This window comes from Parus major, chromosome Z (genome assembly GCF_001522545.3).
Source record: "Parus major isolate Abel chromosome Z, Parus_major1.1, whole genome shotgun sequence".
Taxonomy (NCBI): Eukaryota; Metazoa; Chordata; class Aves; order Passeriformes; family Paridae; genus Parus; species Parus major.
Window position 1 is genome coordinate 69,659,039 of NC_031799.1, and position 26,906 is coordinate 69,685,944.

Here is a 26,906-nt window from a genome sequence, read left to right on the forward strand (position 1 = left end):
TATCCCGCGGGAGCGGCGGGGCCGGGAGCGCATCCCGCACCGCGCCGCCCGCCGCGCCCGCCGCGCCCGCAGACATGGACGAGGAGCGGGTGAGTCCCCGCGGGACAGGGGCTGCGAGCCGCCCGGGAAGGCCGGTGGGGCGTTTCCCGATGCTCGGCCTGGGAGTGAGGGGCCGGCGGGTGGAGGGGCGGTGCGGGAGGGCAGCGGCGCGGGGAAAGGGGATGCTGGCGGAGTTCTGGGGGGATCCCGGGTCCGATTTCCTCCTGGATGTGTCTCTCTCTCTTTCTGGAGCCGTTCTTGTGTCACCTTCTCCAGGCGAGCCTGCTTTGCCAGGGGGGTTGGAGTGATCCCTTCCAGCCCTGGCTATTCCGCGGTTCTGGAATGAAGTGCTCCAGCGGTTGTAGAGCTCTTTCACCCTGTGTATTCCTGCCATAAGTAATTATGGTGCGTGCATAAGCCCTTCTGTTTGCCATTGATGTAATCCAGTGTTGCAGGGAACTAAGGCGTAAAAGGGTTTTGTTGGGGATTTTTTTTCGTTGTTGGTTTTGTTTTTGTGGTTTGTTTTTGGTGTTGGTGGTTTTTTTGTTTTGTTTTGGTTTTTTTGTGTGTGTGTTGTTATTTTTTGGTGGTTTTTTTTTTTTTTATTTCCTGTGGCTGCTGTCCTGTAATTCCCTCTTTCCCTCACTCGCCATCAGACCCCTCGGGGGGTTCACTGAAAGGCAGAGATGTGCCCACCCAGGCGTTGGGGGTTTCTTGAACAGACACCCCCTTGCAAAAAGTTGTGACTCAGCCTCTTGGCTTCCAGTCCATCAATGCAGAAAAGCTCCTTTTTCTGTGCTCTGTGGACACTGTGCTTCCCCCAGCTTGGGAATGGGTTTGTGTGTGTGGGGCCTGAGTAATTTGGTGCTGATAATGGCTTGAAATTTACAGATCAGTGTCATTTTCTCTTGCTAAAGCCATGCCCCAGCACTGTAGGAGTTATTGGGAAATTACTGGGGAAATTAACTTTATCCAGGCACAACAGAACTTGCTGTAAGTTCATAGCTGGCAACCCAAGGCTTCAGCAAATCCAGCTCCTCATCCTATGCAAGCAACACCCTAAATCACAAAATACTGTAATTCTGTGTAACTTATTTTGTATAAAACTTATTTATGCTAACCAGCTAATATCCCTAAAGGTGTGTTTTAGAAGGTGAGATGTGAAATGCCATAAAAAACTGCACTTCTGGTAGAAACTCTGTCAATTTGGGTCTGTCTGCCTTTGCCTGCTCTGAGATTTGCCCCTCTAGGGGAGCAGTAAATGAGCGCTGCTTATTTACTGTTGTGGGTGCTCTAGGTGGATGTTTCTGGGTGGGGTCATTGATCATATTTGAATTCCAGAGGTTCAGAATACAGCAGTAAAACTGCAAGGAATCTTCTATTTTACTGTACTTTCTCTACCAAGGGTTAATTTGGTAATGTCACCTGTACTGTACAAAGTTCTTCAAACTCTGGCAACCTCACTGTGTTGACAAGTGCAAGAGTTTAAATTAATGGAAGCTAAGTAAGCATACCCTCCTTGAAATTTGATCTGGATATGAAGGTTATAATGTCTCGTGATTTTGTCCTAGACCCTGGGCTGCTTCAGAAACTGTTCTGCTTGCAGTCAGTTGGTGAGCCTTCAGTCTGATCTTGGACAACTTTGTAATATGCTTCTTGTGCAGAACTGCCACCATTGTTTAATTTATCAAAATTTAGTTTTTATGAGGTGCCTGTCTGCTTCAGGAGGTGCCGTGTCATGTTAGTTACTCACTATTCAAAGGTGGGTGTTCTGTTTTTATCCACCTGGTGAGACTACAAACTACATGTTGTAGTTTGGCTACCATTTGGCTACTGTAGGCTTCCATTTCTTTTTCCTATCCTTTTTTACTCTTCATCCTTTGATCATCATTACTCTTGCTTTACCAGTGGCATATTTTTCTTTTTCTTTTTTTTTTTCTTTTTTTTTTTCACAGAAAAGTGCATTAGATTCAGAGAGTAAGATTAGGACACAAAAAGGAGGAGCAGCATGGAGCTCATGGACAGCAGCAAAAATTACCTCTGTAATAAACATTTCATAATGCTTTGAAAATCCATTTAAAACTGACCTCACATCAAGGTCAGAGAGAAAGCTCAAAGAAAATTGCTTGTAATAGAATTTTGTGAAATACTGCATTCATCAGTGGGCAGTAGAATTGAATGTCCTTTAGTGCAGAAATACCAAGAAATTTTATTGGGCTTAGTGCTGTTGAAATTCTTCTATAAATTAATGTAGAATGTAGGCCTCATCTGGTGCTTACACTGGTAATTTTTCTAGAACCCTTTATTCCATGAAAGTGCACTGTCTTTTCAGAAATTCCACTTAAAGAAATGGCAACATTGCAGCATGTCTTTAATTTGGCATGTATGGTATGTCTGGAAGGAAATCTATTTGCTGTGTATTAGCAATGAGAAAATTATGTTGGAAAATAGAATGAAATAGTGGTTCCTAAAAGCTGCTTTTTTTTTGTTCTGGTGGTTTGTGCATTGGTGCTTTAGAAAAATTGTGTCTGCTGTTGGTGGATACTTTAAAAGGACATTCAAACTGCTTAAAATTTCATCAAACCTGGTTCAATTTCTTAACAGAGAAATTGATAGCTTACTTAAAAAGACCCACACCAACCCACTTTTAATCAGTTAAATGTAACTTTAGGTGAAAATCTTGGTTGCAGTTGCTGCTGTGCGTTTGGCTGTGTAAAGGCCTTTGTAATGTCCCTCACATGTAGATATTTTCCTTTAACCAGGATGTAGCTATAGAACCAAGCAGCGTTGTTCAGCACTACACAGGAGAACACTTTTCCCCCATGTATTGCAGCTGAGTAAGCCATAAGATCTGTGCTGAAAGAGGATTGTGAGTTTTTCGTGTTCATCCAAATTGACAGTTGTGCTCATAGGATCTAAGGCTTATCTCCAGGCTATCTGGCCTGTGAAAACAATTGCCTCTGGTCAGTGGTGAATACAGAAGCAGCTGGCTGGACAATGGCTATTCATCTGGCATTCTGATGTGTACAGAATTGCCTTCAAACATGCTCAGTCTTCACCAGATGAGGAGAAGGTTCAGTAATGAAGTGGTCAAGATTTTCTGTGCCTCTGTTTCTGGAAGAAGCCAAGGTCTGGTTTCCTGTTCCCCCAAAGTCCAGACCTGAGTTATTGCTGTCTGCTCTGTTACCTCTGTACATAACGCCATCAACACCTGTGGTAAAAGCACAAAAATTTGTTTTTTCTACTTGTGACTTAACTTCCTGAGTATGATGTAGCGATGCATCTGAACAGCCTGGGCCATGGTGTGCAGCAGCCAGACTGTCTGTAGAGTTTCTTATCAGGCCCTCTGGAATTTCTCAAGGTTGCTGAGACATAAGCTGTTCTAAAAATAAGAAAGAAGAGGCTGAAAAACAGGAAAACAGGACCACAAGAGCCAGATAGCAGAGGATGGTTGAACACCTGGACTGTAACCAACCCTGTGCCCTGAGGGGTGCAAGCAGAGAGCATGGACAGGGTAGGGGCACCGATGAAAAGATCGATATTCATGTGAGCAGTAGGTTTAGAATGTATAAATAAGTGTATAATGTAAACAATAAATGGCTTCTATGAAACCATGTTGGCTCATTGATCAGAGGTCCTGAGACCTCCTGCAGTATGACACTATTAAACAGGCAGAGGAGTGGAGTACCCATAAATACCTCATTGCAGATTTGTTGGAAACTGCCTGGGAAGGGGTCAGAAGAAATAGGAAGGAGCACAGCTCAAGACTGGTGGTGAAGTTCTTTATACCTGGTGTAGTGTTGAGAATCGCTGTGAAAGGATAAAACATTTTTCTTGCTCTTTAGAAAACAAATGTGATCTAGGTAGTACATGGCTGTTAAGAAATTACTTCTGTGAGGGACTTCTGCAACATCCCTTTGGCAGTCTGGCTCTTTCCAAGGTGTATTTTATGATGTCTTTGTGCCTTGGTTTCTTAAATTTTATCCAGTAACAACAACTGATTAATAATGTATTAATTAAGACAGTGTTTACCTGCCTTTTTAGCGTTCGATTTGATTCCGAAACTTATCAGCCAGCCTGAGTTAAGCTACAGAAAATTCTTAGTTAACTTCTCATCCTTTATTTTTACTTACATATGGTGATATGCTTTAATAATACAACTGGATTTAATTTTAAGTACCAAGCATTGATGTGTTTTTGTCAAATTCTTAGAGTATGTGACTAGCTGCTCAATGAAATTAGACTTAGTGGTCTTATTTAATTTAAAATAAGTTTTGATGTACTTTAATGATTTTTTTTTTAGCTTGGTACGTGTTTTGTAAGCTGAATCTACTGCTTTTTGAACTGAGATTCACATCACTGAAATAACCTTGGTTCTCTTTCTCAGCTATCAGTAAGCTTTCCTGTTTGAGGTCACTTTTAATTGGAGTATAGATATTACTGAAAATACCAAAAATTACCCAAAATGTTCTCCCACTTGTACAATAAATCACTTTTACAGATTTATTCTGCATATAGAATAAACTATCAGTGTGGTTATTTCGTGGTAGATTCCCCTTCCATGAGGAAATCTCAAATTCTGTTCTGGGTTTCCTTCTATCAGCTTTTGAAATTTTCTTTGTTGGTTCCCTGTTTGGCTGCACAAGCACGAGCTTTCTCATCTGGAGAAGCTGTGGTGCCAGTGGGTATTTTGATGCAGGTGACTCATGTAGAAAAACATGTGAAGCAGTGGGGTATCTTAAAGAACCTTCTTGATTTCTCTCAAACTGACACATGGAGATCTTCAATTTGGTAGAATGCTTCCTAGAGGATTAATATTCTTTCTCTATCCTGAGAAATTGTATTTCCTGGTCTTGTCAGAACTGAATTTGCTGCAGCTGGGATGTCTGTGATGCATTTTCATGCATGTTGAAATGGTGATGATTTAAAAAAAAATTGCAAAACTATTTTTTCAACTTCTCTCACTTGTTTTTGTAATTCTAGGAGACTTTGCAAAGGATTGTCAGTACTCTCGTGAACAAAAATGATGAAATCCACAACTTCATTGACATGCTGAACCATACTATATCAAATGTTCAGGTATTTATTTTAAGGTTCATAGCTTGTATCTGAGAGGGGGAAACCTTCTCACTTTTGTTGGTCTCAAACTGTGTAGTGTCTAAAGGATGGGCTGTAAGAGTCCAGTTGAAAATACATCTTCATGTTGGAACTAGTTAGAAAAACATCCTATTTTTTAAGTCTCTCTAGATGGAAGGTGTGGTGTTCTTGCATTGTGTTTGAAGAGGTTTTGCAGAACTTCTTTTGTGTGGGAAAGATAATCTTTAATCTGATGCACGATCTGAGACCCACATTGGTGGAAATAGTCTGTATTTTCAGACATCTACTCTGTTTGGTGGACTGAAAAATGATACTTGACAGAAAATACTTCAGTCTTTCTCTTTTCAGCAGTTTGAAATTGTTGGGCTCAAGTTTGGTGTTAAAAGGTTTGTTAAGGCATCTGCATGAGGATGAGGTTTGGGTTCCTTCAGCCTATAAATCAGCCAAAAGTTTGTTTCATCCTAAAGCTGAGCGAGGTTGGCTGCAGCAATGGAAACTATCCAGCTGATCCTTAAACTGCCTTCCTGAATGTATTTTTTAGCATCAAATGAAATATTTTTATTTGGAATTGGGTAGCTTCCTCCTTCCAAAGATCTAGCAATCCGTAGACAATTGCACAAGGAAAATCAAAGCTTTTGGCGTGGAACGAAGTTACCGAGTGTTCTGGTTTTGTGCAAGTTTGAGTATCATAGGATCACAAATTGCAGCATTCAGTGTCCTGATGTAGAGTCTGCTCAGGACACTATTAGATCATTCCTAATAATTTTTCCATTTTTGATAAACTGAGAGGCAGTCACAAGTGGTCATGACCTAGCGGTCATGGCAAAACAGGTGTGGGGAGTTATGTGACTTTCAACTTCTGTGTATTGTTTCCAGTGTAAACAGCATTTTCAATTCTTAGGTAAACTCTTCTAATGCCATCAGCGAGCTGGATGAGGAGTTTGATGGTCTGTATTCTGTACTGCATGAGATGAAAGGGAGCATGGCCAACACTATTCAGCAAGAAGAGGCTCGTAAAATTCAAGCTTTGCAGGTAAATAAATGACTCCAGAAAAATTTTGTAGCTGCACAGAAGCATTTTTAAACTTCCTCTGTTCCTGTTATGCTATCCCTGTTTCTTACACAGCAGTATTGATTTTCAGGATTGTCTTGTGACGCTTCCGGAGCTGGTAAAGTCACCGCCTTTTTCAAGGCTATTGCCACACTGTCATTCAGTGATGAAGTGCAGTCCTGTAAATAGAAATTGTAGTGCACATGAATATAAGTGTTCATTTATCTGCTTTCTGAAACCCTGAAGCTGGGGGAAACAGGGTGTTGAAATTAAATCTGGCTTTTAAGTCAGACTTCAGCTTTTCCCCCCCTTGGAGTTGTGGGATTGCCAAGTATCACTGTGCACTTGTCAAGCACAGTGAAGTTAGGGCACTGTGAGAGGCCTTGGTTATATAAGGGAATAAATTGTCACAAATGCATAACAAATCTGTGTAGTTCCTAGGACTGGTTCCTCACAAACTGCAGTTTTAATGCGAATGCATCACATTATTGTTTCTGTTTTTGCTCCAGGATCAGCTGAGCCAGTGCAGCCATGCCCTGGAGAGCTCAGAAGAGCTGCTGGAACTTGCTGTGCAGTCACTGGACATAAAGAACCCTGTGGAGCTCTTAGAGGTAGAAAGCATTGACTGGATGTGTGTGAGGCAGGTGTTGGCATCTGTCTCCATTTGAAATATCCTTTGCATTTTCCTGCTGGACACTGCAGGAGGTGTACTTAGGGTAACAGGTGTACTTAGAGTGAGGATAGACAGGCATATAAAAATACAGTTGTTGCTCTGCTGAAAAGCTGAGTTAAACATTGTAGTCCTGATTTTTTATTCCATTTCTGATAAAGCAGGTTGGCTTTTTTTCTTATTTAGGGTGACGGAGAGGGAACACAATGCCACCTTCTGGACAGCTGTCATTGTCAGGCAAACTTGCAGTGCTGACCCCAGAAAGGGAAGGTGAAATAACATGTATCTAACTGGAAAAAAAAAAATTGTAAATTAAGGGAACAGTTCCACATATCCACTAAACGAGTACGCTAATGCTTTCTACAGTAATCCCAGTGGTAGCAGTGGGATCAGCCACACCAAATGCAAGGCCAAATTACTTTTTTTCTCCACCTTTTAATGGGAGCAAGGACACAAATCAGTTTAAAAGAGCTTGGGAGAAAGCTGTCTTCCTGTGTCAGTTTTACCTTTTGGCTGCATGTTTGTGTGCTGTCGTGCTTTCTGGGTGTCAGCTTTGATTTATTTGCCTTGAAGAGCAGCAATTCCTAAACAGTATTTTTTTTTTTCCAGCTGGAGTTGTCCTTTCTGCCTTGTAGCAAAAAAATTAAGTTGGCTCTTGAACTCTGTGCAAAATGCAGCTTTGAATTTCTTGGAAGTTGTTCTATTTCAGATCCCTCTAATGCTTTTTTCCCAATCAAATACGCCAAGGAAAGCTGTCTGAGCATTTGCTGGGGGGAAACCTCTTCAGATTTGGAGTCTGAAGATTAAGATACTGAAATCCAATTCAGTGAGCTCTAATATGTAGGATTTGCTACTGGTATTAACACTTGTGCATTTGGAGATGACATTTTAAGGTAATATTTTCTTGACTATTAGGCAGTTAATTCTATTACTCTGCTGGGAGGAATAGCAGGTATTCCTGAAGGGGCAGCTCCAGCCCTGACTCTGATATATTCACAAATTTTCTTTGGATACACCAGTAAATCAGTTCAGGAGCAATTTAGCGTAAGATTATATTTTAACTTTTTTCCCTTTTTTTTTTTTTTTTTTGTGGCTTTATTCTTGGACTTGACTTATCTGGAAGTCAAAAGAACATGAGCAGTAGATTGCAGGGGGGGTTCAATTTTTAGGCAGGATGTGATCAGACACTGCTGGGTAGCTCCTCTGGAATGGGCTGATCCTCCTCTGTCAGTAGCCTGGAAACAAACTAAAGTCAGTGAAGTTAAGCTGGGGTTGTCTTGCAGAAGATGTTGAGTCTTGGCTACCTTATATTTTACAAGATACGGAGATCAGAGCCAAGGATTTTGTTGTGAAGTATCTCTGTTACATATCATGTAGAAAAATCAGTCAGTAATTCCTACAATAACTTTGTTTTGAGGTGAAGCAAAGCTACCTCTTTTGCTAAATTATTTATAAACACTTAGTTTGGGGGTTTTTCTGCTTCCCACTTTAGGAATATATAATCAGTTTTGTAGCAGGGACAGCCTGATTTCCTATTCATTTTTTTTAATGGGATTTGTATTTAGTAAAAAATTGGGAAGTTCTCCACTTTTGACTTCAAACTGGGAAGCTGCCTGATGATTCTTGTTTCTTTGAAAGGGAAAATAATTCAGCTGAATGAGCAGCTGGATCAAGGAGGAGTGTTGAGGCAATGCTTCAACAGACACAACCAAGCCCTCACTAATTCAACAGTAATCTTTTGTCTTAGGTTTGTCTCAGGTCCTTTTGGTGAAGGAGAAATATTTTTGTCTTTCCACCTGCCAGATGATGTTTATCTTTTAAATGTCATCATTTCTGCATCTGCTTCAGTATTCTTATTTGAGAATAACTACTTGCTGTCATTTTTGTATGCTGACATACAGAGAGCCTTTTATTATACTTCAACAATGCTTCCTAACTTTCAGAGGAAAAGTTAGAATAAGTCCTATTTTTTTCTTATTTATCAGGGCATGCATCCTGTGGTGTGTAGTTCAGCAAGTCAGGCATAGTTAAATGTCACTAATAAGCACTTCTTAGTTTCACAGAAAATACCATGGCTGTTAAATGTTGTTGGCTTGGTCCTGTAGCTCTTTTAAAAAAGCCATGGAGAGTAACTCTAAGAGAAATCTGAAAATACAAAGTCAAGCTCAGAAAGTTGAGTAATTTGGAATTGATTTGTTTTTCTGAAAATCAGTTTTGATTCCCGCCCCCCCCAGATGTTGCATTATTGCTGTGCTAACCCATGCTATTAACGTGTTTCACAGGACAGTTTACTTTAAGGAGTATATTAAACTAATTTTGAACTTCAAATCTGAGCAATGCAGCAGATTGTTCTTGGTCTTCTTGCATGTTACTGCCATTGATACTTGCATGGAAATACTAACTACTTTCTCTCTCTTCTCCCTGACATGCATCAAGGCTGCCAGACAGATCAAAGATAGGTACAGTACAAAATCTATGACTTTTGTGTCTTTTTAATTAATCTTATCCTTGAAAATGCATTTACTATGAAAGGGCCATAGTCAGCTTTAATCAAATTCATTGACTCTTTCCTAAGTGTTAGTTATCACAACTTCTGAGAGGGAACTAAAAACTTCTGTGCTGCTCATGTAGTGTTTTTCTGGCTTTTCATAACTTTAAATAAAAATATATTTTTGGTGCAGGGAAGTGAAGCTCTGCATCAGCTGCTGCTGTAATTATTACGTCTTTGAATATATATGTATATCATTAATTATTGTTAATAATAAGCTTATTATTAATACCTCATGGCTGAAATTTAATGATGTTTCAAGCTGACTCTGCCCCTTTGAGTTGTGGGAGAATCTTACTGTTTTCTTTTTTTTTTCAAGTACTTAAAGACTTTTGCTAGTTAATTTTCCTTCAGAATGTAAAAAGTCTTGCAGCTGTTGAAATACTTCAGGTGACACTCGTGACCATGAAATTATTATTTCTGTTAGCTTTTCTTTGAACAATTGTTTTAAAAGCAAAACTTTGCTGTTTCAAAATCAATACTAAGGCCATTTTTCTTCACTTGGAAGAATGTTAACTCTAGTCCAAGCATATGATGTTTTGGTTCAGAAAACCTTCTGTGATGTACATAATATTTTGAGAAGCAGCTAACAGGATGTTTTTGCTTTTGTGGACCAAATAGGTTGGCTTTCAATTTACAGGTTTTTCGGTGAAGGCTCTGATTTACTAAATTCTCTGAACTTCTGTGTAAAATTAGTAATTGTTAGAGCTTAAATGAATCTTTGCTTTTGTAAAGTTAAAATTTAGTATCCTTAACAGGTCAGAGGGAGAGTGGATAGTGTCAGTAATGGGACTCTTTGCTATGTTTTGTCAGTAATAAGCATCCTCTTCTGGTTTCATGAAATTATCACCAAATCCTTCGTGGTTCTCTGTTCAGAACTGGTGTCTGAGCAGAAGTCAGAAAGCCCACTGTCCCTGGTGTTCTCTTGCTGCTAATCAGAGGATTATTCTTCCTTAAGGAGAGATTTTCTGTACCCATCTGGCTAAGCATTGATGTGCCAGGCAGCCCGTACTGAATTTCACAATGTGAGCTGTTTTGGAAAATCAATTGAATTGTCTTTCATGACGTTCAGCTCAGTCTCATTATTGTCTCATATCCCAAAATGGCAAAGCTCATCACTCCTGACTTGCATATATTTTTAATATTAAACTTTACATTTTCTCCTCCTTCATCACTACCAGATTTTTGTTTTTCAGTGTTCTTTGATAATACTTGTGGTTAGCATACAATCTCTCTTACATACTGGTGGAGTGCAGGAAGGGATATGCATTAGGTGTTCTAAAGGTGCCACACATCAGTGGGTGTAAAATGGATTCAGGTCTTGGCAGTTGACTTTTGTGGCATATATGTTACTTTGTAATTGAGAATCTTTTTTAAAGGAGAAGTTGGGAATCTCTGAATTGTGATTCAAAGTGTCTGATGTTTCTCAAAATCTGCTGCATGACCTGGTGTTTTCAGAGTTAGAGAATTATATAAGAGCTTTTTTTTGGTAGTGTAGTTGGAGTACAAAAATGTCTTGGTAGTGTTCATGATAGTACACACCTAAGATTTCAGGAGTGGAAATGGAAGCTGTTCTTCACAGTCTGCCAGGATGGGTCAGGTTGGAAGGGACCACAGTAGGTTGTCTGTCCTAATGTGCCTGCTCCAGCAGGGTCATCCCAGAGCACGTGGCACAGGATTGTGTCCAGGTTCTGGAATACCTGCAGTGAGAGAAACTCCCCAGCCTCTCTGGGCAATGTGTTCAGGGCTCGGTCACTGCCCAGGGAAGAAGTTCTGCCTCATGTTCAGGTGGAACTTCCCGGGCCTCAGGCCCTGCCCGTGGCTCTGGTGCCATTGCTGGGCCCCTGGAGCAGAGCCCGGGCCCTGCTGGGAGCCCTCCCTGCAGCCAGGGACACCCAGGGCTGAGGGCCCCTCTCAGCTGGGGCTCCTCTCCAGGCTGAGCAGCCCCAGCTCCCGCAGCCTTTCCTCATGAGGGAGATGCTCCAGGCCCTTCCTCACGTCCACAGCCTTTGCTGGACCTGCTCCAGGAGCTCTGTGTCCCTCCTGCCCTGAGGAGCCCAGAGCTGGACACAGCACTCCAGAGGTGCCTCCCAGGGCTGGGCAGAGGGGCAGGATCACTCCCTGACCTGCTGGCAATGCCCTTCCAAGTGCACTCCAGGGTCCCATTGGCCTCCTTGTCCCCAGGACACTCTGCTCAGGGACAGCTCTTTGTCCCCCAGGCCCTCAAAGTCCTTCTCTGCAGAGCTGTTTGCCAGCAGATCACCCTGGCCTGTGCTTGGGGTTATACCTGCCCAGGTGCAGGACCCTGCATTTCCTTTGTTGAATTAAATTCTTCAGTGTTTAGTGTATCTTGTAGTCTGGTGGTTGCATGTTCAATTCTGCTGCTTGAAAAAACCTCTTCATCCCCTGGTAAGGTAATAGATGGATATAAAATCAGCGTAGTCAGCTTGTTAATTGCCCTTTAGAAATGCCTAAACATGATCCTGAGTCTGCACTACTTCAGACTTTTCATACTTGCTGAATTTATGTCAAGCGAGGTATATTTTATTTTGTTTCTTATGCAGTTTTTTTTTGTCACTAGTAGAGAGTTTTAAACTCGTCTTTAGTCACCTCATTAGTGTTTATTTGCTTAGTAATATGGAACAGCTGGTAGCTCACACCATTATTCTGAGACAGCCACATTAGCAAAACTTTCTATTTTGAGTGTGCTGAATGGTAAACAATTATGTGTGAGAAAAATGTTCTAATCTTTGATCGGTAGTTTGACGTCAGTGATACAGATTGTCTGATTGCTGTTTTGGAAATTGGGATATGGGACTTGACAATGTGAAGTACATTTTGCTAATGCTGCTTTCTTGGCTTTAGTGTCACAGTGGCTTCAGCATTCCGCCTCTCTCTGAAACCAAAAGTCAGTGACAGTATGACTCATATGATGGTGGACTTTGCCCTGGAAAAGCGCATGCTCCAAGCTGTGAAGTTTTTGCCAGGTAAAAACTGTAACCAGTGAGCGTAATTTGTTGCTATGTGAACAGCTTGCTATATTTAAATCAACCAAACAAAAGAAAATTGCACCTCTTGCTCTGTAATAAGCAAATTTTTAAGAGTACCTGGACTCATTCTTACTCAATGTATATTAAATTGAATACCTTGAGGATGAGACTTTTATTGTATTAGTTTCTACACAAGACAGCATTTTGGAAAACAGTACTGATCTCAGAAGTGAGAGTGAGTCTCCTGGACCATATTTTTTCATGAGTTGTCAGTTCCTCTGTGCTCTGTGAAGTTACCTGAGGTTTCTTAGGACTGTCCATGCCAGCTTGATCCAGAGTGACACCCCAAAGTCCTGCTCATGTGCAGGAGTGTTATGTGTGGAACTGTAAACTTACACGTTGCTTACCAGAGTGGTGAAATGATCTGAAATACAGGAGAGGGACAGACTACTACTTCGGTGATACTACCATATTACAAAATGTCTATTAATCCATCTATTCCTGTTTGACAGTAATCGTGGCTGCATTAGACCAGTGTGTATCTTTCATGCCTTTTTAATGCTATTGCTTTCCTATTTAAAACACTTTGCCCTTGTTGGCTATTAACTGAGAATATATTGACAAGAGCACTGCTGGCAGGGATGTAAAGTTGTCTGGGTCATGAATCCAAATCTATTAGGGACTTGGTAGCATCAGTTTTCATTTCTACCCCATGTGTTGCAGATACAGTATGTGGTAGCAGGTGTAGTAAATGACCACTGTACTTGCTAGTGGTCAGCTGGCAGTGTCCAGGCAGAAATTCACCTTCTAGTCTTGGCCTCTGGGTGTCAATCACTGCCCTGCATTTCACAGTGCACCTCTTTAACAGCAATGGGACTGTAAAGATCACACAGCAAGTGTGAACAAAGTTCTGCATTTAGATAAAGGTATTATTTAGTATGACCCTTCTTACACATTTTTATTAGTCAAATATATAGGAACTTAAATTATGCTTCTGATTTGTAAACGGGAAAATAGACTGTCTAGGTATCAATCTTGTTTTTTCTACTGTAGTGCCATGCTTCCAAATTACTCAGACATCAAAAACTCAAACTGAAAACAGTAAAACTTCTTTTTCATTTCCTGCAGCAAAAGTCTTCCTTGGGTGTCCTTACTATGTAAATGCCTTTTTCAAAACTTTTTTTCCACAGACTTAAGTGCTATTTGGTTTCATGGAAGTAGAGTTCTGTTGCCTATAAACAAAACTTCAGTCTTTAATCGACTTTAGGAACTGTTTCCCCTTCTTTGGAAGACTAAGGGGTGAAAGGAAACTGGGTAACTGAAGAGAAGCTAGTGGAAAATAGTAGTGTCTGTAGTTATGGAAATAAATATAAGTGATGCTCACTGAGGGGTGCAGCTGAACTTACCATCCACAGACACAGGAGCAGAAGTTTGGGTCTTGATGTTCTTCCTGTGTGGTGTTCATTCCAAATGTAGGTTCATAATTTTAAGTCCACTCTGCTCTAGCCTTCTCTTCTTCAAACTGACCTGTGTGCTTGTCTTTCTGCAGTCCCTAAAGCTCCAGAGATAGATGTAGCTGCGTGTCTGGTTGCTGATAATTGCATAACAATTTCGTGGAGAATGCCTGAGGAGGACAGCAGAATTGATCATTTTGTGCTGGAGTACAGGAAAACCAACTTTGATGGGCTCCCTCGACTAAAAGGGGAACAGCACTGGGAGCTGGTTGACTACATTAAAGCTACTCAATACACATTATCAGGTAAAGTTTTTTTACACGTCAAACCCAAGAATATTGATAGTACTTTTTATGCTTGGAGGTTTTTCAAAATCCCCATTTTTCTGCATGTAATGAAGCTGTCATTATATCACATCAGTCTTGGGTGCTTTGTACAATACCAGTTCTGTCTTTTATTTTGACTTTGCAGTTTTGTCAAAAATTGTATATTAAATAAAGTTCACACCAGTATTCAAGCATGTTTTTTGCAGATTGAGATAAATGAAAGACAGCTACGTGGGGATAATCTTAGTCTAGTAGGAGTCGTAGTAATCAACACAATTTCAAATTTCCACATTCACTTTGTAGGTCTGAAATTTGATACAAAATACATGAATCTTAGAGTACAGGCTTGCAACAAAGCTGTGGCAGGTGAATACTCCGACCCTGTGACTCTGGAAACCAAAGGTAAAATTTGAAAAACTCTTAACCTTAGCTGTGAAAATCCTTCACTTAAACTTCTCTGCCTTCATACATGAACCTGTTGTGTTCAGTCTGGTTCTGCATGGACGCTGCTGAAACATTTCCTAAGTGGAAAGGGAAACAACTGTAAAGGATTAAGAAGTTTATTGGCACAAAGCTGCATTCAGACTCTGGAAAGACGGGGCAGTTAATGTCACTCTCCAAAAGCTTGGCACTGGTTGCTTTGAACTGTGGAGTGACAGTCCCATGTGCCTCTGCATGATGCCAAATATACAGCAAGAGGAGGGATGAGTGTTGTGGCTGACTCCTTGGGAATCTAAATAGTTGATGTGATTATACTGTTGTTAGTGGCAAGACACAGCATTATGTGATGATAAGTTGCTGTTTTCTTGACTTCGTAGCTACAGTTTCTAATCACTGTCAATGTTTAAAAAGTTGGCAGCTTCTAATTGCTGAAGGTGTGTAGTCATGATAGAAGTCAGCTGATCAGAGAATTATTAGAGTTGCTTCCTAACATTGTTTCTTAAATAAACCGAAAGAGACGTTTCTTGGAAGGGATGTTTTGTGATAGTATGCAAATTTTGGGTATTAAGGTGAGAGAGTGATCCTGAGGTTTGACTTACATCCAGGTCTGGTGTAAAGGCCAAAATTACTGGTATCAACTATATAAATTTATATAGAAATATAAAATTCTAGGAAATTCTATATTCTATAAAATTCTAAGAAGGAAATTTGTTCTTTTGAACGTTATTTCATAAGAATAAAGCTTTTTTGAATTTGAATGAGATCACAGGTATTCTGGTAGCTTTTTATAATTACTTTAATGTTCTTAAACAACAGTCATTGTCAGAGATGTAGCATCTGTTTAATAGCCACATAATTCCCTAGTCCAGTACCAGAAAAGTAATTCTGATTTTGATTGTCTGGGCAGTTACTATATTTCCCATATTTTCATTATTCCTGCATGAACACTTAGTTCACTTTTCTTTAATAATCAACCCAGAAAAACTCAGTTTCCTTGTCCATGTGCTTAACCTTACTTTGTTTACACTTGTGCATTTTTAAGCTCTAAACTCTTAAAAATCAAGTGTTTTAAGAATCAGGCTGTAATATCTCATGGTATTAGGACATTTATAGAACAGTCTGTATTTAGAATATTTGTTTTTTTGATCCCAAGTTTCAGACTGAAAAATTGGTGTTTCTATTATGCTCAATAAAACTCTGCAACAATTTTACTACTGCTTCTATCATTTTCTGTGAATGACCATTACACCATTTCACTGTTTTTTGTTTTGTCTTGACCAGCGTTTGTGTTCAGTTTGGACAGTAGTTCATCTCACCTGAACTTGAAAGTTGAAGACACCTACGTTGAATGGGATCCTACTGGAGGCAAAGGCCAGGAAAAAATAAAAGGGAAGGAAAATAAAAACAGGTATGAACTCTGTTTTGTACATGTCTGGCATATCTTATCTGTCAGTTAAAGGAAGAGGGTTGGGGGAATTAAAACACTTGGGAACATGAAAGGAATTTTCATTTTTATTTTCCTTCCTCTGTCACACTGATGTAAAGGCTAGAGTTGTATTATAATTGTTAAAAATATTTTTTTTTTATTTTAACAATGCATTTGTTAGGGTATCATTCAGTGTACTGACCTAAAGTGTTGGTATGGTGGGCTGACCTTGGCTACCCACCAGGTGCCCACCCACCTGCTATGTGGTTTCTCTTTTCTGGTATCAAAACCTTGCCACACAAGGCCAGGACAGTAAATAAGGTAAGTGTGAACAGATAGCTGTTGTAATTCTGTGTTTACTAGTGTTGCAGGTCAATTGTGGTGGATAGGCAGCATTGCTACTATAAGTAAGTATGGAAAGAGCTGACTGCCTTGCCCTTTTGAGAAAGAAAAGGTTAAACAAAGTTGATACTGCATATAGGTGGTGTCTGAATTTATCTCAGAACCTCATTGGACAATGAAACAAGACTGACAGTGAAAGGTATATATGAGTATATATAAAGAAAAATGAAACATGACTGTTGTGGATGTGGCAGCTCTAAACAATGCTTTCATCCAGGAAAAGCACTTAATTTCAGCGAGCTCTTGGTATATTATTAGATGTCTGCTGTTCTGAGTCCCTGGATAAAAACTGTTGGGAGAATGTTGAACTCAGTCTACTCTGGCTGAGCCTTGAATATATCCAAGGATGAAGAATGTGTGGATGAAGAATATGTTAACTTGCTAGCCCTCTGTTCTGGGACACTTTAACGGGAGGGGAGGAGTATCCTGGTACCTGACTGGAATTCCCTGTGGTGCAGTGGCTCCCAGGTGCTTCTCAGCCCATCAGTGTGCCCACTGTGAGGACAGCCTGGCTTGATCTTTGCTCCCCTTCCTGTTACCTCATTAAAGACAGCAATTGGTTCTTGCCTTCCTCAGGCTGAGCAAACCCAATTGTCTTTCTGTGCCATAGACCCTTTACTGTGGTGTTGGCTCTCCACAGACTTGTCCTGGTGTGTGAGGCTGTAAATCTGAGGAGCCCAGACCTGGACACAGGAGGGCTTCAGGGTCAGTCTAACAGCTGCCAGGAGAGAAGTCACATGCCTTGGGCTCCTGGTCACTGTGTTTGGGCTAGAGGCTGGGTGTGGCCGTGCACCTCTGCCAGGAAAGCAAGGGCACTGTTGTCAGTTTCTGCTTCCCAAACTCTCAATGGCTTTTCTGCAGAGCGGTTCCTCTTGGGGGTTGCTCTGCCTGTCCTGCTGTGTGGAGTTCCTTCACCTGGAGGGCTGTGAGCCTGGTGTTCAGCTGGATCTCTTCAGAGCCCATGGCCCCACTCCAGTCTGAACATCACCTCTTGGGCTTTGGGGGTACGCTGTGGGAATGGGGCCACAGAACTGGTACTCCCTCAGCTATGGTTTATTGGCTTTCTGTGTTCACAGTTTGAGATAACAAATTCATGAACAAATACATTCTCCACAAGCATATATTGCCAGAAGCATGATAGAATAACTTCTATTGGCATTTAAAAAATGGGATAATTTACTGTAGTAATAGAACAGTTCTTTAATGACTACTTATTTCTGTCGACAGTGGCCAGAATCCTCTGCTGAAGAGCAATAGAAGGTGATAATATACCTCTTATTCCTAGGATCTAGCACCTAGTTTTGCTGGGAATCTGTGCTACTTTTCTTTGCTTGATGTCATGACAAACAAATCTAATAGCCTTTATCAGTAAGAGTGCACATGTGCATTTAGAAGTTACTTTGCAGTTTAATTTGGATTCACAAAGATTATGTATATATTCTCTGGTGACTGGAAGAGAATATTTCTGGAAGGATTCATCCTAATGTGTAGGAAACTGGATTTGCAGTGGTTGGAAGGGCATCATGTATTTTAATATTGATCCAAAGATCCCTGTTATTTACAGACATGTGGATGCTTTCTCAACCCTTTGGCACATTATTTACAAATATGGTAAAGATCTCCTGTCTGAGAACTTTAAAATAATTTTTTGGTTCTTATTCTTGAATCTCAAAAACCTCTTTGCTTCTGAACTTGTGCTGTAGCTGTTAGTAGATGTTGAGGGTAAGAAGTAAGTGTTTTTAAAATGTTTGAAAAGGATGAAGCATATGTTAAAAGGCTTAATGGCTATTCCAATTAAAGAACCAATTGTTAGAATGAGAAATTCTTTTTTTTTTTTCTTTTTTTGATATATAAAGTTAAGTAAAATGTTCTCCTGTTCTTTGTGCAGTTGTGGTTTTTTAGTGTCACATTTTTTCATTGTTTTTCTAGTGAAACACCTTTTTGAGAAATTACTTTTCTCATTTTTGATCTTCTGCTCTCTTTTGCTGGTTTAAAAGACCAAAAGAAATGCCCAGGATCCTAATTTCTGACAGGTTTTACTTCCCTGTATTAATCTATCAGGTGAATTTATCTCTGATTCAAAATCAGAAATAAAGAAAAGCTTATGTAAAAAGCAAAGTAAGATCTTGAAGCCATTCAGTTTCAATTGTTCTACTACACAAATTACAGCAATTTGTGCTAAACTAAGTTTTAAAGGTGTCTTGGAGATGCTCCTACTTGCTCAGCTCAAGGAATTTTACACTTTGGTAACTGTCAGAAGAGAACTTCTCTAGTTCTTGGCTCTGCTTTGGCAGAAGGACATGGTCACATGTTCAGTTTTGCATCCAAATGATGCAAATGACTGACCTTCTCTAGGATAGGATTTAGATGAGCTTTGTTCTTTTAGGAAGCTTTTGTTCTCACCTAAAAACATCAGTGAGATGTCCACATTAGAGGGGAAATTTGGAGCTGGCTCTGTGGGAGGTGGGGGGAAAAAAAATTGGCAGTACAGTTACTTCAAACAAAAAATGTGCGGTTTTTAAGAGTTGGAAATACACAATGGAAACAAAATTCTTAACTGTCTTTCATTTATTAGACCAGAAAAAATAATCCTCTCAATAATTTCTGATCTCCTTGACCTTTCCTCTTCACAAGAGAGTACATCTTGTGTGGAGTGTATTCTGAAATGTATGAGAAAATGGGGACTAATTGCAATGCTGTAGGCAACAATCCTAAACCACGAAACAAGAGTATCTGCCCACTGAATATTGGAAGAAATGTGTCTGTTTACTGGCTGGAAAGGACTGTGCTGTACTGGAAAACAAGCACAAATTGACAAGCTAGTAAGGACTGTGCTCTACAGGAAAACAAGCACAAATTGACTTCCTGCTATGAAATTTGCTGCCTTCCATTGGAAGGGAGATGTAAGCAGTGTGGAGGGAAAAAAGCCTGAGCAACTGGTTTTTTGGAGCTTTTATGTCAAATAGTCAGTGTAATTTTCTGAACTGATAAAGGCTATTAAATTCTGAGAGGACAAAGCACATGCAGTGGCTATTTACAGACTTGAACAAAGTAAATGATACCAAGAAGCTTTTAATGCATTCTTAACCTTGGGAAAATTCTAGCAAAGTGCCTGCATTTTTCTTACTGTGATTCTCTAAATGGCCACATTGCTACATTGCTTTCTGCATAACCCATTTGTACTGGGTCTAATAGAAAATTATCAGCAGCATTTGTTGGGAATGTGAGTGGATGATGTCTGATGCACATGAAGCAGGATGGAATCTGTAGAGTGCTTCTCTCTGAATTTCTGCTTTAATTCTTGGCTTTGCTTTTTTTTTTTGTTTGTTTTTCCCTATGCTATCACTTGCTAACTTTTTCCTTTGGTAAGTAAACTGCAGCATCCTCCATATTTACAAAATCCAAAAGCACTTGATGTGGTGCACCTGCACGATAGAAACTTAACCCCCCTCATGTACCTCTTGTGAGCAATTTGGAAGCATAGTTGTCTTCTGTTATATGCTAAGTAGTGGTGCTGAAGTAAACAGCTTTTTCATCAGTAATTTTTTGTGGACTTCTGTAAATGGAATAAAACAAACTTTGGTGATGAACTAGATTTTAGCATACTTATGTCTGGCAGCTTAGCTTTTGATTCCCCTGTGACTTTATTTTCATGGTGGTATTAGGAAAAATGGAAATTTCCTAACACTTTCTGGATTGATTTTTGAGAATAATGGATGAATTGAAAAGAAAACAAGCTGAACTTTACTATATTAATGGGGATAAAAGTTGCAAGTAGCTTTACCAAATTGTAGCTGAAGGGAGAGAAAACTCTTCTGTAGGTGAGTTTTTTTCAAAGGCTGATGTCCAATAGACTCCAGAGGATGAGAAATCAAAAATGACTTCTCAAGTGTGTTTCAGAGACTGACTTTGTACTTTTTTGGTGTTTTTGTCAATGAAATTAAACTGTAAACTGTACAGCTATTTCTGAGAAGTTAAAATTCTTTGCTACTGATTGCCTTTAAAGTAATAATCAGATGTGATTCTCTACTGAGGAATATTGCAAATAGCCCTCACTTGGTTTAAGGTTAAATTGTTGGTAATTATTTCTGAGGGCCTAACCAAGGTTAAAAAAAAATTTGAAAACCTCATTAGGTTAAAATTATTCTTTTATACAACAGATTGCTCATTAGAATATTCTCTATCCTGAAGTGTTATATTCAAACCACGTGCCACACATCTGCTTCCCCGTTTCCGTTCTCAGCTGCCTCTGAACCTGTTTTTTTGCAACATTCTGTATGTTTTCTTCTGTCACCTCTTCCCTCTCAGCTGTTGTGCATGCATGCTGTTAGAGGCATCGACTAATGTGCCCTTTCTAGAGTGTTTGTGTGTATCTCTTGCACCTGATGGACTCAGGTGTCCCTGAGTGTGCATTTCTGTGGTTGTATCCAAGTTTTGAGTGGTTGATCTCTCCTTTAGAAGCAACGCAGCGTCTCCGAAGAGATCCACTAACAGCCCAAGGGCCTCAGCGAGGGGTGGCCGGGATCGCTTTGCTGGGGAATCCTACACAGTGCTTGGTGAGCTGAACTTGTTTGCTCCATTAGGAAAGGGCAGATCAGGCAAGAATTAGAGGGAAAGTTTGTGATTGTTCTAGGTTGTGTATTCAACATTTTCCTGCCTGGAGCAGTTTGCCCATATAACACCAGAATTTTGTCTTCAGCTCTGCTTTGTATTACAAAGCTCGTAGTGACTGACATGCACTGCTTTTAAACATAAATTGGTAATGAGCATAGGTAAATACTGTCTCATGATTTTGTTTTATATTTAAATTGTACAGTAAATATATACAATATATTTATATTGTACAATTTTCTTATTCTTATAGCTCAGATTTCTTTGCCTTAAAATAAAATAGAAAAGACAATACTGGTGCCTGTAAGAAAGACAGCACTGTAAGGTACACTCAATTGTAATTAACTACACTTAGTTGTAATTAAATGTATTTCTGTTGGTAGGAGACACTGCTGTTGAGAGTGGACAGCATTACTGGGAAGTGAGAGCCCAGAAGGACTGCAAATCCTACAGTGTGGGAGTAACATACAGAAACCCGGGGAAGTTTGACCAGCTGGGAAAGACTAATTCCAGCTGGTGCATCCATATCAACAACTGGCTGCAAACCACATTCTCAGCAAAGCATAACAATAAAGCTAAGACTCTAGATATACCTGTCCCAGACAGAATTGGAGTATACTGCGACTTTGATGGAGGTAAATTACACCTTAGGAGATTTAGTAAAAAGAGTTAGTTACTGTTTCTGTTGAGCTGGAGCAGTCCAAGGCTGAAGAAGTGCATTACTTCCAGACTGATCCAGTCTTGCATGACAACACAGACCCTAAGTGCTTGTCATGTCAAAAGACCCGAGTTCATCTGTGTGACAGAGCTACTGAAATTCAGTAAAAATAGTGAATTTCACTCTTCTGGACTGCACTTAGGTGTCCTGGAAAAGAAAAATTTTTTTTGTACAAGTTAGACAGTGACTGCATCTTAGCTTAAACTATGTTTAAGCTGAATTTCAGCTTGTTCTCTCTCTCTCTCTCTCTCTCTCTCTCTCTTAGGTCAGCTCTCATTTTATAATGCAAGCTCGAAGGCATTGTTACACACCTTCAGAACAAAGTTTACTCAGCCGTTGCTACCAGGCTTCATGGTCAGTATCTATAAAATTTTGCAGTTTCTAGCACTGAATTCATTTTTTTTAAAGAAGGAAACTGCAAGCCTTTGGTTTGGCTGACTAGTAATTTTTAAAAATGTTTAACTCTTTTCTTTTGGATTTCATGTGCTTATAGTGGCACCCTGGCAGGACTCTGCATCTGGATGTCTCAGCTGTGTAAACAGAACTCATTAAATTTGTGTATAGGAAATTAACAGCACACTGCAGTAGCTGATGAGCCTGCTGCAATAACTGATCTGAACTGATGGAGTCCAGGATGCTCTGAGCCATGAGAGGAGGTGTCATGGGGTAGAGCAGCACCTGATGCTTTCCAGTGGAAGAAGAAGTCTCTAACTTTCACATCTTTAAAAGCTCAGCGGGATTTTCTTGCCAGTCAGTTGAATGCCCTGCATAATCTTTTTTGTGGCTCTCTGCTAATTGGCAACAACTTTCTACAGTGTTAAAGGCTCAAATCTTGCTCAAAAAGCACAGGAGAAGGATTAGTTACTATTAGTTTTTCTTTAATGATTTAAGTGATTCATTTAGCTAAGTTGGGAGGCCCCAGCTGTGTTGTAAGGTGCCATCAAGTGCATCAGGGAGCAGGGTGCGTAGGCCTGGGATTTTAACAGGTATAGATTTTTTTTTCATGGCTTTTTATTTGCCTTGCTGATCCTTTTCAGCATAGGGGGAAAAGAATAGCTTCAGAACTATATCTGTTAGCCATTTCCTAGCATAGCAAAGGCTGACTCATATCAATTCAATTCCCAAGTCATCTGGGGAAACAGTTGCTTGCCAAAATTCATGCTATTGCACTATACCTCACCAGCCCCTCACAGAGTGAAAACAGCCTTATGACTGAACAGGATAAGTGAAAATGACAAACTATTTAATTACAGCTCTCAAACTTATTTACATTCTTACATGTGTAGCATAGAAGTTGCTGGCACCTGTGCCCCTGAAGCTATTCAAATATTATTTTTTTTGTGATATGATTATGCTGATGTAACTTTAGCATGACATGGTAAAAATAAGCACTGATTTCAGGCACTGGAGCAGAGTGAGAGAGTTGCTTTTCATTGTCACCCTACTTGCTGCTGACACATTGGCTTTCAGAAAATTTTTTCTAGTTAGGAGCAAGTGATTTGAGTACTAGGTCTTATAGCTACAAGCTTAGTTACGAAGCATAGTATGTGAAGCATCTTAGACTTAAAGGACTTAAAAATTAGCATGTTTGTGATTAGAATGTTTTACAGAGTGCTGTGACGGAAGACACGCAGCTGTGCTTGTGCTAGTAAGTTGTGGGATGGGAGGAGAGAGATCTGTTTGGTTCATAATGCAGATTTTTTTTTCTTTTCCCTCCAGATCTGGTGTGGTGGGCTGACAGTGAGTACTGGATTGCAGGTGCCGAGTGCCGTGAAAACTCTTCAGAAGAGTGAAAATGGATTGGGGGGTTCAACAAGCAGTCTAAATAATGTTGCCTAGTAATGTCTGTTCAACAAGTCTGCTGCTGAATGTCTTTGTTTTTCTGTGTAGCTACTACTCACAGAAGCTTGTGAGCATTGGATTTTACTGGGTTTGCTACCTTCTGCTGTTTAGGGCCTGTGCAAAGACAGTGCAAAGGGTTTTGGGGTAAGTGTTAGGAACCAGTACTGGGAATTTAGAAAAATGTCAGAAAGCTGAACTGTTGCCTATCTAAAAAAAAAAATACACAAAAAAACCCCCAAGAGCTATAACTGTGTGCTTTTCTAATACTGTATTCAATTCAAGCATTTTGTTACAGACTTCAATATTAGTTTTGGTACAAATACTATTCTTCTATGAAGAATATAGCAAATACCGTTTTTTAGCTCCCCTAATGCAAATTACATAAAAATGTATTTAATTATTACTAGGCTTGCCATTAGAAGTTGAAATTTCTGAGATGCATTTTGAAAACAGTCGGATTAGCTGTCCAAGCCTAGCAAAATACCACAACATGGTTTCAGAAGGATATGATAAGAATAAGAATAGGCCTGGTATGAAGAAACAGTAAGATCAGGCTGTAATTATTTCCCCCAGTGATAAAAATCTTCGATTTTCCACGGATAACTCTTTCTTAAAACCTTGTATATTGATATTGGCTCCCATTTGTCACCATTACTTAATTGCATTCTGATTACATTAGAAAATTATGTATAGATGTTCCACTGGCTTGACTCCTATTTGCAAGCCTAGTAAAACAGTAGTCAAATGATTCATAGCAATGGGAGAGCTAAAAAAAGAAAAAAGATCATGTTATATTCTTCTTGGAAAATCCCAGCTTGTCAGTGGGAATTACTAGGTTATTATAGGCTTTTTTAATCTGCTTTCTTCCCTTTAATCAAGCCGAGGAGCCTATAAATAGTTTTCAGGTACACTCTTGAATCAGGTGTTTCCTAACTGAAGATTATTTTCTGGTATCACCTGAAAGCTGTTATAAAGTCATGGTCCATAATGATTTGGCTCATTTGCTGCTGGGCCGCTACAATTTTTCCTTCTGTATATCCTTTAGCCCATAAAACCATGAACATGTAATTATGTTAAACCTCAGTATTACCAATGGCTCCTTTCTGTCCATCACAATTTCTCAAGAGAAAGAGAAATTCCTTGAGACACCTTCTAATAAACTGGCTATGATGTTCAGTGAGAAGTTAAAATTAAGAAGGAAATGTAATTACCTGTTTTGGGAAGTGTTATTTTTCTTGAGGAATCATGAAGTTGACAGGTTGGCTGAGCCCTAATTGTTTATTTTGCATCTGGAACTTGAGCATCTCTTAATTATTTGCATTGTGAACTTGTAATCTCTTTTTGCAGAGGAAAGTACTAAATAGTTCCCAGTTTAACTGTACGTTCTTCTGCCTGTTCTGTTGCTTGGGCTTTGGGACAAAGATACTCCGAAGTGAAGTGATGTGGTTCTTGGTCAACAGTGTCTGAATCTGTTTCACACATTATCTGCAGATGTAACTGTTATGCAAATACTCTGTGTATAATCTTTTCTCTTTCCATTTTACTGCAATGGACACCTGACTAGGAGTTCTTGGGGATAAATCGCTACAAACTCAGTTTTGCAGCCAGTTCTAGTCCAGAGCAGTGGTGCACAGACACCAGGACAGACTGGCACCTCCTCATCACCATGCATCCACTTGTCTTTATCTTGGGTGTTCAGCTGCAGTTCCTCTTCAAATTTCCCTTTGTGGAAAGAAAGGGGATGTTTACAACCAGCTAATGTGTAGTGAGAACCATGAGTATTTTCCAGCCCACTACAAGAGCATTTAAATTATGAAGTTTTTTTTGTTTGTTTTTTTTTTCTTCTTAGCAAGCTGTAGTGTAACATGCAAGGTGAATTCGATATGCACCAATGTAAAAATGTAATTTTGCTTTAAACAGTTAGTTAGAGGAAAGCTTGGGAGTGTTTCATACTGTGACTTGTGACTTGCAAGTTTTGGTTTAACTGATGTCCTAGGTGAACCTTAACATGTGACTTTTTACCCTTACAATGATGCATTTGTTATATAATAGTTTGCACAGATGTCAAATTTTTGCTGCTAACATTTAGTCCAGTTGTTTTTAGTAAGTGGGGATATGAAGAATTGCCTTAAGCACTTTAGATATTTCTTTCTAGACTTGTTTTTCTGAATTAGTGTCTCTCCAGCACCCATCAACCTAGGAAGATGAGTGACACCACACTGCTCCCAGTGATGCTTTTTGTTGCAGTTGGTACAGGGTTTGTGCCTGCAGCTGGGCAGGGATGCCTGGAGCCTATGGAGTTACCGTTCCCTTTGTGAATCCACTTTCAGGGATTTGGAGAAGGGTGGCTCTTTGGCAGTGGATTAGATTTTTTTGAAGGTCTGTAGTTCAATCCACCAGGCTTATTTACTGTTAATTACTCTGGAGCTGATACTGCATGGTGGCTGAACAGGAGTTTTCTGCTCTGTGACCAAAAGGAGATGCTTAATTACTGACTCCTGGTATACTGAAGTTATTTTGACTCTGAAAGCCTGACTTTTGAGGGACTAAAGGTTTTCCTTGAGGTATTAATACGTCAGCTGAGCATAGCTGCCATTGTCCTGTGGAAAACTAAGGAGAATTTTGTTAACTGCAGCTAGGGATGTCAGTGTCAGACAGGATAATTAAAAAAAAACCAACCAACCAAACAAAAAAAAAACAAACAAAAAAAACATCTGGGGATATAAATGCTTCTGCAAATACCAAGCAGATACCAAACAGGCAGGGCAGAGGTGGCAGGTTCATTTCTTAGAAGTGCAGGAAGAGCTGAGACTAGTGTACAAATCCTTTTTCCTCATCCCTCCCACGTTTCAGACGGAGACCGGGGGAGCCACTTGGGAGTGTGTTGGACTTGTCCGTGTTTTTTATTTTGAGGACTGCGGGGTGTTGGATGGACGCTGACCGTGACTTGTGTTGATGTCGTGGCACAGCGTCGCTATTTTTGGGTGTCCTGTGGCAGGGCGAGCCTGGCCGTGGGTTTCCTTCGGAGCAGTTCCCGGTGATCCTGAGCATCCCTGGGCCGCACCGTGGGGTCCCTGCCCGGATCCCCCCGGAGGGGAGTGGGAGACGGGGGGTGCCGTCCGCGTGTGACGCGATGTTTTGTACTAATACAGAAATCTGCATCCCTGTGTGTGTGTTTCGCTGTGTCGTTCTACCGCCGCCTCGTTTTGGGGGGATTTGGGGGAGTTTGGGGGGTTGGTGGGTGAGAGACCCCCGTGAGGGGGCTTTTACGACAGTGGGGGGGGGCGGGGG

General features: G+C 40.2%; 1 protein-coding gene across 5 annotated transcripts; it reads left to right on the top strand.

The window, feature by feature from the left end:
* FSD1L (fibronectin type III and SPRY domain containing 1 like) lies at positions 1-26,784 on the top strand. Of its 5 annotated transcripts, XM_015615123.3 has the most exons (15): positions 26-89; positions 316-444; positions 5,023-5,118; positions 6,038-6,169; positions 6,697-6,798; positions 9,294-9,316; positions 12,271-12,392; positions 13,945-14,154; positions 14,479-14,577; positions 15,898-16,024; positions 17,672-17,704; positions 20,903-21,000; positions 21,439-21,690; positions 22,039-22,127; positions 23,493-26,784. In XM_015615123.3, exons 2-15 carry the CDS (start codon positions 442-444, stop codon positions 23,610-23,612), a joined length of 1,506 nt encoding a protein of 501 aa, XP_015470609.1. In that variant the 5' UTR covers positions 26-89; positions 316-441; the 3' UTR covers positions 23,613-26,784. The 5 variants fall into 5 exon arrangements, with proteins under 5 accessions (XP_015470608.1, XP_033376349.1, XP_015470610.1 ...); XM_015615122.3 differs by lacking the exon at positions 316-444 and having other exon boundaries at positions 1-89; XM_033520458.1 differs by lacking the exon at positions 316-444 and having other exon boundaries at positions 1-89; positions 20,906-21,000.
* The last annotated feature ends 122 nt before the right edge of the window (positions 26,785-26,906 follow it).

Excerpts from the sequence above, each read along its gene's own strand:
- FSD1L (XM_015615122.3), top strand. Across the intron at positions 9,317-12,270 it reads GCCAGACAGATCAAAGATAG|TGTCACAGTGGCTTCAGCAT; the intron begins GTACAGTACAAA and ends TCTTGGCTTTAG. Across the intron at positions 21,001-21,438 it reads GGAATCCTACACAGTGCTTG|GAGACACTGCTGTTGAGAGT; the intron begins GTGAGCTGAACT and ends TTCTGTTGGTAG.